Source organism: Balearica regulorum, chromosome 2 (genome assembly GCF_011004875.1).
Source record: "Balearica regulorum gibbericeps isolate bBalReg1 chromosome 2, bBalReg1.pri, whole genome shotgun sequence".
Lineage (NCBI taxonomy): Eukaryota > Metazoa > Chordata > Aves > Gruiformes > Gruidae > Balearica > Balearica regulorum.
In genome coordinates this window covers 67,643,752-67,655,767 of record NC_046185.1, presented here as the reverse complement: position 1 = coordinate 67,655,767, position 12,016 = coordinate 67,643,752, and the positions used below count along the sequence as shown (strand labels likewise).

Sequence of the window (12,016 nt, the reverse complement as noted above, 5' to 3'; positions counted from 1 at the left end):
CACTATTAAATCATTTTTAATACCTCATTTCAGGTCTTTGGAGATTAATTTTATCATAAATGTGGAAGCCTGATTTAATTGCACTAATTATAATTGGGAGTTGATGGATTGCTACTTACCATCTTCTCACTGTACGTAATGAATCACACCGAGGCTTTCTCTTATTTATACCTGCTAAAAGTCTAGGAAATTAGTTGCGATAGGCATTAAAGAAACATGTAAGAAATTACCCTAAACCATTTGCTACGTGTTCTTAGTCCTTTCATAGGTCTGTTCTCACATATGATGATAATGATTGCGTTCTTCTGGAAATAATTGCAAAAATGCCGTTTTAATTCTCTCTCTGTGGGGAATCTGCTGAAGAGAGAGCCTATTTCAGCCATGCGAGACATCCGCTGTTCCTCATCGCTCTGTTAACATCCATTTTATCTATTCATTTTTGAACTGAATGCTGTAGATGTGGGAGTCATCATGGCCACCACACTCACTGGTACTTGTGATTCCATCAGATTCAATCGTGCGCGTGTCAGAGGCTTGATTTCGTGGCTGCTGGAGTTTGCCACTGAATGGAAGCAGGGGTTAGGTGAAGTCCTGTCATAGGAGAAAGTTCATCTGTCACATTCCAGTGCCAGTCACCAGGGTATCTCGTCTTTTGTACGGTTTTGGAAAATCACGTTGTCTGCTGGTCTCTGAATGACCGTCCCTGCTCAGCGTTCATCTCAGGCAAAAATGCTTATAATCCATATTTATCAATTATGTGGAAGGAAAGACAGTCGACTCCTAAAATTAAGTAACCGTTAAAACAGTGTGCTTTCTGTCATCCTAACTCCTCCTGTGAATTTAAAAAAAAAAAAAAAAAAGAAGTCTCAGTTTCTTGGGGTGAGGAGGGCTCACAGATTCCCTACAGATTCCCCACCCCTATCTTCCCATCTCCTGTTACAGTTTTATTCTGAAATCTTTCCCTTTCTCACCGGCTTTTGCAGTCAGAGCAATAGCCGAGTTAGGAACAAGCAGATCTCTGGTTCAGCTTTGATGCTGAACTACTAACTGGCGACTGTTTCTGAGCCCCCCTGCATCCCTCACCACCCATGCAGAAAAATGAGGTCCCTTGCTTCCCCCGTGGTGAAGAGGCTCCTTCCTGGGTGGCCGTGTGCCTTTTCACGCTGGGGGACACTGAGGATGGGGGAAAGTCTGCGCTACACTGCTTGGACATCGTGTAGACCCTCAGGATTAGGATTTCAAGCACGAGTTGCAGCTGCCGAGGGGGTTCTTCTGCCGGTTGGGGGTACTGGGTAGGATGCTGTGAAGCACCAAGTCCAGCTGAGAGGTGGGAAGGGGGGACCCACATCTCTTCAGTTTCCTGAGCTGATGACAACAGGATTGTGAAAGCTACTCGCACTGTGATTTGTCTGTCTGCTTACTCCCTTTCATAAATTGCATTTTCTCAAGTGTGATATCACCTAAAAGTGGATCCTTCTTTCAGATATGACAATGATTTCCCCTTAATTAATCTTGATAGCTTGTTCACCTTCGTGGAACAGATCTTCACGAGGAGAAAGAAAGGCACGTTTCCTTCAGGAGGGAGTTATGAACACACTAAATTGAAAAGCTGTGATGTTCTGTCACATTAACTCTGTCCCTACAACGCAGCAGTCGCGCTTGATAAATGGCGACATTAAGAATAACATAAGAGAACACGTGCACGGGGTTGTGATGGCAACCGGGATACCTAACTACCCAGTGTTACACGCATTGCCCTCCTCATTTATGTCTTTGGGAATGATGGACGCATAGGGAAAAAAAATCAATATTTTTTTCAATTTTTTCTCAGTTGACAAAATAGGTGGGTTATAACTGGACCTTCTGTTGAGCTATAATCCTGTAAATGTAGTGCTATGAAAAAAATACGTAATTATGCTATGTTAAATACAGAAGTACATGACACACAGCATAATTTATCGCACAAATTGTTATATAATTATATATTTATTTATATAAACTATGTGTGTGGGTGTGTAATGCTGCGTAAACCCACAGGAGCAGTTTTCCAGGGTGTCTGTCACTGTCATACCAAAGTGCTGACACTGCTGTGAGCAGGAGAGTGACGGCCTGTTTAAGACTGCAAGTGGCAGCGAGCATTATTTTGTCCTGCTTTTGACCTACCTTTCCCCATTTCTGAATGGCTGGCATTCAGTACTTTCTTTAAGCTAGTTATCTGGATAGAGCTTGCTTTTTAAAAGTCACAGACATTATTTTAAATCACACCGCTGTCCATGAATTTCTTAACGGGTCATATTACTATAGAGTCCTGGAGGCCTCTGACTCGAGTTGAAGCACGGACAGCTTCGAATGATATCTTTTGATATCAGTGCAGCCTTAAACAGTGGCAGGGGATTTTTCCAGAGCCCTTGGTGTTATTTTCACTTTTTTATTGCACTCGATAGTAACAACACTGTTCCCACACAGCCTGGTGAGATCAAGTTTAGGCTAACACTGACCATTTCTGTTATTCCACTGGTGCCTTCTTTTGCTCTCTCTCCTATATATAGTTCAAATCAAATACTTATTTCAAAAAAATATATTTATTCTCCTTTAAAACTACCCTTGGATGTGATGTCCCAAAAAAACTTGAAGCCATTTAAGCAACCTTTGTGCTGGAGCTAGTGCCTATGCGGCTGATGTGTACAGCCCCTTGGTTTCCCTCTTGCTCCTCCGCTGGGAGCTTACTGGGCCAGGAGCTGCATCTCTGCTCCACATTTTTATGCAGCAGCTAAATGAGAGGGCTCTGGTTCATTACTCTGGCTCCTACAGTGCGAGCAAATTATAACAGTTTAAACACACTTTGGTTTATTTTTAGTCTGAAGGATAACAGTGAGGGCAAGGTGGAGACTGGAAAATCGGGCAGAGGAATTCTGATGGTTTAGCTTTTCTTCTTCTTCAAGACCTTTGTGGCGAGTAAGGCAAAAAGAGGTAGCAGGTGAGAAACACGGGCTGTGGCTCGTGTAAAGGTCCTGACTCCTGCTAGGTGTAATTTCTACGGAGGAAGGTTTTGTAGTGGGGGCATCCCTGGCAGGGGGGACATGGAAGGGAATTTGGGCAGTGTAAACGCACGCCTGCTCTGTATCTGTTTGTGTGGTGAAGCGGCATTTAGCTTCAGACAAGAAGCAAAGCTGCCTCTGGGGAGCAGGACCTGCCCCTGGGGAGCAGGATGGAGCCCGCGCAGGGCAGCCCGGGGAATGACCCTGGCTTTTTTCCTTTAATTTCCATATAGGGGAAGGGGGGGGGGCGGGGGGGGCTCAGTGAGTTTAAGGACAAGGGTCCCCAGAATTACTCATCTTCTTACAATTTCCTTTCTGTCTCCTTTTTCTATTTATTTCACAGAGTTAAATGTAAGGGAATCCGACGTAAGAGCATGTGATGAATCGTCATGTAAATACGGAGGAGTGTGCAAGGAAGAGGGCGATGGCTTGAAATGTGCGTGTCAGTTCCAGGTAAGGGCTGCTCACCTTTTTGTTCGCCATTTGTGACCAATCTTTCAGGTGTATTAAGTATTTGTAGAATCACCGCTTTGAAATTTTCACTCATCAACTGGCATCTATAAACCTAACCATAAGCTTCTTTTTTAATGGCACTGCTTGGGGCGGTACGTGACTGAACTTCACCAGGGTGTGCTCAGGGAGCAAGCGGTGAGTGTGGCATCACATTTGCTCCCCACGCGGTTTTGGTAAGTCAGCTGGCAGCGCAGAGCGATGTGGGGAGGAGTGGAGGGCCACCACATGCCGGGCACCCACGGTCCCCACGACCGGCACGAGCACCGGGTGACACTCGCCTTCTGCCTCCCCACCTTGCCTCATCCTGCTCCGAGACCTGAGATGGGGCGCAATCCTCATTATGGATTACTTACTCTAATGTTACTATTTGGAGGAGTCTTTCCTGCTCTGCCGGTGGCCAAATGTGGTATATTAAACCCTGGAAGATCTTAAGGTATTTTGAAATTCAGATAGTAAGAGAATCACCAGTGATTATAAAGTTTATGAATGAAAGTTGTTAATTGGTCCCACTCAGGGGGAAAATTAAAAAAGGTATGGAAATTTGATTTTAAAAAATCCTCTGAACTTTTAAAAAGCAGTAAATAGCAAGTTCAATTTGCTTCACTGGTTTTTGAGCCTTTACTTTACAGTTTTTATAACTATCATGGCAATCCTTCCTTCCCTCCCACCCCTCACTTTTTAGATAAAAGAGAATACTGAAGTTCTTTCTTTTTACAATTTACAGCCAGGACAAAAGTATCGAATATTATGAGACTCCTGGTAAAACTGCAAGAGGTGGCAGTGTTATCAACCAAGCCTGGAGTAGGTTATCCTTCAGTGTTTTAAAAATAATCTTGTGTTCTGTTTCCAATAAATAATAAATCAAGGGGAACCAGAATAGCAACAGCGTGTGTGTGATCTTATGCAGTGTTTCAGAGCTGGCTTTTGATGTGGTGTCGTACAGGTGGATGCCTATGCTGGGGGTATCCTGCAGCTTACGTCCCATAAGAACAATGGGATCCGGCTGCCTTTTAAAGGGAGAAAAAATTCTTAGGAGAAGAGGTTTATCCATCAGCCTTCACTCTAGCTGTAACTTTTATTTATGAAAAATAATAAAATCAAAACCCAGTAATGATTAGGGGGAAAAAAAAAAAAAAAAGAAAGAAATTCAACTGTAGGCTAAGCAAATGTTTCATTTATTTGCTGTAGGTAGTAAATCTTATGACTTCCTAATATCCAGGTCATGAGGACTAAAAAAGAAACTGGCCCATGTGATAAGCTGATACTTTTTCTTAAAGAACTCATTTTTTAAACTAATATTATTTTTAGGCTAATTGTAAGTTTACTTGTACTTTTCGAAAAATTAATCCTGTACCGTAAGGAAAGAAGTCAAAGGATGAGAAGTTATTGTATTTTTCAGACATAGCAAGTTCAATTCTTCCTGTAACTCTCAACCTTAATTATTCATCTGCCACTAGCACCACCAAAATATCCCAAGCTACAAACACCCAGGCTGAAATGCTAGGCTCTCTATGTGCAAGACTATCTGATAGCTAGCTAGTTTGGGGTTTTTTTCTGTCATTGCAAGGCTTTGAAACGGAATCAGACACATTTGTGTACAGTGGTTCAGCTGAACATGTGCTGAAGGGAAGAGCTGGAGATGCCAGCCTGTTCCCCAGAGCTGGGACAGAGCACATGGATAGCTGCACCACTGGTCTGATCCTGCAAGGCATTGCTTACGCTCTTAAACCTGCAGTTTTTAGAAAAATGCACCCTAGAAAGAGAGTTGCCTAAGGAAAATGGTCTTGGGTCCAGGTGCTGGTCAGGTGAGGATTTTCCTGCTGGAGGGGGGCTGCCGCCGGGTGTGAGGTTACAGCCCTGGCTGCCTGACAGCAGGGCGTTTGGGGGAACAGAGGGGCATGGCTATTCACAGCCGCCCCAGAACTAAGGGCATGGCTGGCACAAACTCTCCTCTACGTTCAGGAAAAGGCAGAGAGATTTCAGTTCCTTTCCAGGCACCACCACTCCTTCCTCCTCCTCCTCCTTATCTGCCAGCACTCCTGGCCTTGCAGCATTTCTTATAAATATTAATGAGTCATAGTTTTTCCTCCTCGGAACCCCTTTGGAGGTGACTGGCTGCCAAATTTCAGCGTTGTCATTGAAACAGCTTATAATGTCATGGCAGCAAGAGCTCTGTGGGTCACGGCCTCTCTGAACACCTTGTAGGCTTTCTCTGCCTTGCCAAGGCACCTAACATAAAGCGAGATACCCAAGTTTGATTCCCTAGAATCAAATTTGCAAATCAGACTGTAGGAGAGGTGCCGAAAGATTCAGTCGGACTTTGCTTGCAGTGACCTCCATGATATCCTGACTTTCTGCGGGCCTAGTCAGGCAGAGGGATAACTCCCTATTTATAATAATGGAGGTGGGGGATAGCACATGCTCACCAAACTTTTGGAAAGGTCTTTTGCTGTAATTTGGATGATGTTTTACAAAACCTAAATTAAAACCTGATCAACACCTAGTGAGTGTGTTATGGACCAGTGGGGGGAGCTGAGGTGGGAGAGAGACGGCATGGGGCTCTTTTTTGATCCCAGTAACAAAGTCTTGACAAAAAATGCTTTAATAAGATAACTGCTTTAATAAGACAGAATAGGAAAAGGAATATAGATAGCGAGTAAACCTTACATGCCTTCAGATGCTGGGCACCCCACAATCACGCAACATCAGATGGAGCCTGGAGGGATTTTTCCACAGGATGCTGTGCTGAGCAGATCCATGGAGACATGCTCTCCCTTTTGGTCATTCTTGCTATTAGAGGATTTCCTCACAAGAAGACAACTCTACTCCTAGAGGACATTTGCCTAAGAACTTTTGGCTGCACTGTACCAAATCACTAAAGGCTTACCAAACTGTGAAAAAGGAATCTCTTTGCCTCTCATTTTCTATCCTCAGGACAGAAACCTGCAACTTTAAAGCATCACGCAGCAACTTTAAGATTGAATAGAGAATTCTCTATTGGAAAGTATTGTTCCCTCCAAGAGTCACATGTTTAATTATTCCCCAGAAGTGACTGTTCCATGTGAGATGTGACAGGACTGACGGTTGTGGTTGAATGTCTGAGAGCCACTTACTATGGAAAAGTATTACAAAACTGTTAGAAATAATTTTCAGAGCTGGCAGCATGATTTACTTCTGTCTGTGCATGCTTAGTTCATTTTCATTTGGTCATCTATGGCAGGGTGACAAAGGAGGGGGGATAACTCCCTTCCAAATTATGTTTTAAGAATTGAGTATTTTGAGGTTTGTGTATGCCAAAGCACAAAGAAACTGTTGTGGCAGAGACTGTCATTTGGAATTTGGAGAAGAAACGCTTGTCCTTTTGGGGCATTTTAGCTTAACTAATGCTGCTATTTCTGTGTGAAGTCTCACATTAAACTATACCAGTTTAATCATACACTTTATATGGTTAAGAAATTTGGTGACTAGTCTGTGTATTTGTTGATTGCTTCTTCTTTTTTGGTTTTTTGCCTCGGGGTTTTGAAGATGCAAAATGTGTCTGGAATTACAGTTCCCATCGCAGCCCCAAACAGGGCAACGTTTCCTTTTCCACGCAGTGAAGTGGGGTTTGGATCTCCAGTTCGGCAGAGAGTGGTGCAGGACTAACAGATGTTAGGCAGATTGGTGGTCTCAGTGTGTTTCCCAGCATTTTAATGCACATTATACATACAAGGGGTATATAATCCGTCTTTCTTAGAATGTAAGAAAATAGCAAAATACAGGCTGCTCCTGCGAAAGCCATTCTGAAGGATAATTTTTTCCTTTCTTCCTTTCCTTTTATTAAATGTACCAATGCTACTGACTTTGAGCTTAAAATTTTTCAGTATAGTAATAGAAAGGCATTATTATAGTTGGTGACCAAGTAAAACAGACTCATGATGCGCAGGAATTTAATGGGGATGGTGATTGCTTTCCATCTCCCTTGAAAGATCATTCTATGACCAAAAAGACCAGCAAATCTCCCCTTAAGCACTGTTCACCTTAAATTTTCCTTTGCTCAATTTCACCCCCCTGTGCCTAGTCATACATTCTTGTATTATCTTGAAGAAGTTCTCTCCTTGCTCACTGTGTTTATTCTTCAAATACTTCTAAATGCTTGTCATATTCCCCCTAGCCGTTACTAAGTCCCACCATAGTAATTTTGCTCTTTTAATCTTTCCTACTGAATTCCTATGCTCAGCCCCTACGGAGCTGGACTATTATTTCAGTGATCTGAAAGGAATACATACAGTCATGTTGAGAAACTTCCTCTAGTGAACAGGGTATCAGTTCATATTTACACAACTATCTTCTTGTATATTAAGATGCAGTTGAGATCAATCACATGATTTTGTGTGACTGAGTTACTTTCTAATTTCTTTTTCAGTGTCACACAAACTATATTCCTGTTTGTGGATCAAATGGAGACACTTACCAAAATGAGTGCTTCCTCAAGAGAGCTGCTTGCAAGCATCAGAAAGAGATAGCGGTGGTATCAAGAGGACCTTGTTATTCTGGTATGTAAAACATCACTTTGTGTCACTAATGCATGTTGTTATATGGTTATCTCTTTAGTTTTCCTCTTAATTCCAGATATTTTAATTTTCATGCTTTTCCTAGAATGAGATAATGTGGAAACTCCGAATCCCCTTTAACAATGGACTATAGTTACAGAGAAGAAATCTGATATATCTTCTGATATGCTAACAGGTTAATAAATAAACATTGAAAGTAGAAATACTTTATCTGAGAAAATAATTTGTGAATGCTTCTGTTGTATGTATAGAGGAGGCTTAATATTCATCAAAAGGCTTACAACAAATTTGGAGCAGACTCCAAATTAGTCATTTCCTTAGGACTCATTTTTTGGATGTACAGAATTAGTGTGACATCCAGTAAGTGACACTGCTTATCCTGACTGCCACTCAACCTGTATCCAAGGCATCATTCTTGACTAATTTTGCTTTGGGTCGTTACATTGAAGGTATGCATAACTTCTTACAAAATCATTGTACCTTACATTTCTAATGGACTGCTTTTTCTGTCTTTCCACACACTTAAAACACAGATTTTTTACTTACTCTTAAAATACATGGGACAGGTTTTCACCATTTTGAATGTTGCAACATGCTCTTGGACACAGAAACTTTATCCACCAGAGGTCTTCTGAAGCTCTGGACAGATTCAAAGCTGGTGAGACCAGACACGTGGCTGGCTTTCTCAGAATTAAATTAGATGACTCAGTAGCATTAACAGCTGCATTCTTTGGTACATAAATAACACACACAAAAAATTAAGTTGTGGGACATCCCTCCTCTTTTGATACACAATAGTTACTCAGATTAGCCTAAACAAAGTTGCATCTCTATGGCAGCCGAAAGCATGATTACAGATCAGGTCCACACTCCTAGCTAACTTTATGTTGTGTAGTCTAGTTATTGACAATTTAGACGTAGCAGCCTGGAACTCACTGGCAGCTGCAACATCCTACCCGCCATCCAGAGAGACCTTGACAGGCTGGAGAGGTGGGCCCGTGCGAACCGCATGAAGTTCAACAAGGTCAAGTGCAAGGTCCTGCACATGGATCTGGGCAATCCCAAGCACGACTGTAGGCTGGGTGAGGAATGGATTGAAAGCAGCCCTGAGGAGAAGGACTTGGGGGTGTTGATGATTGATGAGAAGCTCCACATGAGCTGGCAGTGTGTGCTTGCAGCCCAGAAAGCCAACCGTGTCCTGGGCTGCATCAAAAGAGGCGTGACCAGCAGGTCGAGGGAGGTGATCCTGCCCCTCTACTCTGCTCTCCAGGTGAGACCCCACCTGGAGTACTGCGTCCAGCTCTGGGGGCCCCAGTACAGGAGAGACATGGAGCTGTTGGAGAGAGTCCAGAGGAGGGCCACGAAGCTGATCAGAGGGCTGGAGCACCTCTCCTATGAGGACAGGCTGAGAGAGTTGGGGTTGTTCAGCCTGGAGAAGAGAAGGCTCCGGGGAGATCTAATTGCAGCTTACCAGTACCTGAAGGGGCCTACAGGAAAGATGTTGAGGGACTGTTTATGAGGGAGTGTAGTGACAGGACAAGGGGTAATGTGTTTAAGCTGAAGGAGGGTCGATTTAGATTAGACGTTAGAAAGAAATTCTTTACTGTGAGAGTGGTGAGGCACTGGAACAGGTTGCCCAGAGAGGTTGTGGCTGCCCCCTCCCTGGAAGTGTTCCAGGCCAGGTTGGATGGGGCTTTGGGCAACCTGGTCTAGTGGAGGGTGTCCCTGCCCGTAGCAGGGGGGTTGGAACTGGATGGTCTTTGAGGTCCCTTCCAACCCAAACCATTCTATGATTCTATGAAATATTTGGGCAGTGTATCTAGGCCAAGTTCCTTGCTGCTGCTGCCAGTCCCAGAGCTTCCTCATTTAAATGCAGCATGGCTGTGTTTTACACGAGCTGCTCTAATGCCTTTGACTGCAGCACAGACCTATACGGAGATCTGGCATTGTTTACCAAGGTCCAAAACGATCTATGATGTTGGTCCTAGAACTGAAGAAAATGCGCTTTGTGCTCAGCTGCATAATTCCAGCATACCTCAGGCAGATGGTCGAATCTACGTTTTGTCCTAAATCTCCCACCTGTAAATTATCTCCAGACACTGCAGAAATAGGAAAAAAATGCATTACAGTTTTGGAGCACTCACATATTAGTATAACAACATCCAAGAAGTATGAAGGTTTAAACTGAGGATTATAAGTAAATTTTTTTTCTTAATTTCATGCTCAAATTATTTTAAGAAACAGACTCACAACATGAAAGTTTCTTTCCCTCACTAAAACAAAATACTAGTATAATGTTTTGGGAACAACAAAAAAAAAAGTCATTATTTTTATATGCGTTCTACCCTACTAAGAAAAAGACATTTCAAAATGAAAAATTGATTCTTCTCAGCCTCAGGTTGCTGGCAGCTAATTACTATTTTACTCAGCTAGTCTGGGATTTTTTTTAACCTCCTTCTCCTCTTTAAGTCCTACATAAAACCCAGGAAACACAGCATAATTTTTAGCACTTAGTGTAATAGATCAAGACATGTGCTGAGACATAATTGACCAGAAAGTATTGAGAACACATTTCCAAAAGTGAGGATGTGATTCAGGCTGCATACTGCATTGACACTGACACAACGTAAAGCTCTTCAGCGGGGCTCTACCAGAACAGTTCTTGCGACTCCGAGTGTCTGACGTGCTCCGGCTGATGTCAGAGCATTGGGTGACAACAGCCGTCCTCTTCAACCTGTCCATGCCCTGCCAGGGATCATAGGTCATCAGGAAGCCAATATATTTGTACTCTTGATCTGTAACATCTATATTGAGAATCAAATGCCCAAATTAAAAAATCCTTTATAGACCTCCGTGGTTAATTTTCACCTAGTGCTTCCAAATTTGCTATGAAAATGCTTTGTTCTGGGATGTCATTGGGAGCTAAGTATAGATCCACTGGTTTCCTCTCAAGAGTTTTGGTTTTTCAAAGCAGAGTTTCATCCTGGCGGGATGCACCTGAGACAATAGGACAAAATTCCCCCATGGTGTTGTAACAACTATTTAATATTTTAAAGTATGTCAGACTTCTGAATCCTATAGAAGGATAAAATAATTCCCGTTTGCTAGGCATTGATACCTTCTGAAGCTACGGCACTGGAACAGAGTATACTGAATGATTTAGACCTATTTCTTGGCAGGTAACATTTTGATTAAATTTTTACGGTCATAGGTGATTTAGCAGGGTATTTATGTATTTATTTCCTGTGTCCAAGTGCTGTCAGAGTTGCAAGATCCTAAAATAAGCAACATTAAAAAAAAGAGTCAATCTTAGGTGCTTTAGGAATGAACAAAATGCAAGTTTTGACATTAAAACTGGTGTTTTGGAGAAATGTAAGAGAATGCATAGCTGAAATTTTCAGGACTGCATATACAGGTCTTAACATTGTCAAAATCCATTTTTCAATGAAGGGACATCGGGGTTTTTTTCAAATATCTGGTTTTACAGAGGTGTTTCTAGCCTAATTACCCCTGGCAGACGCTGTGGATAATGACAATCTATGGGTTTCAGCCAATGCCTGGTAGTCCCATGTTGCAAAATGACTGAAATGCAGCTTTAGTGTTCTCTTTGCCTAATACCTTAATATACCTTTGAGAAAGGATGGGTGGAATTAAACTATATCAATTTCCAACAACACCTGACCTGGCCTTCTGCATTCACAAAGAAGCAATCATCCCGTCTGCGACCGAGTAGAGACGAACACGGCTGTGAAGCCGAGTAAGTCCTTGTCAGTAGTACTCCCCAGTGGCATTTCTCCTCCTTGCTTTGTGTGATTTTGTTGTGAACAAGATCAGAGCACTACCCCAGCTTTTTCTTTTCATTTTTTAATTTCTCACCTTTATCAGTTCCCAGTTTGCAGTTCAGCCCACAAC

The 12,016-nt window shown here is 42.6% G+C and overlaps 1 protein-coding gene across 1 annotated transcript in view; it reads left to right on the top strand.

Moving 5' to 3' along the window:
- TMEFF1 (transmembrane protein with EGF like and two follistatin like domains 1) overlaps positions 1–12,016 on the top strand; it is a 134,734-nt gene that overhangs the window by 79,500 nt on the left and 43,218 nt on the right. Inside the window, exons 2-3 of the mRNA XM_075744634.1 lie at positions 3,382–3,491; positions 7,957–8,086. Of these exons, the coding sequence (XP_075600749.1) occupies positions 3,382–3,491; positions 7,957–8,086 (240 nt within the window). The remainder of the gene's footprint in view (positions 1–3,381; positions 3,492–7,956; positions 8,087–12,016) is intronic.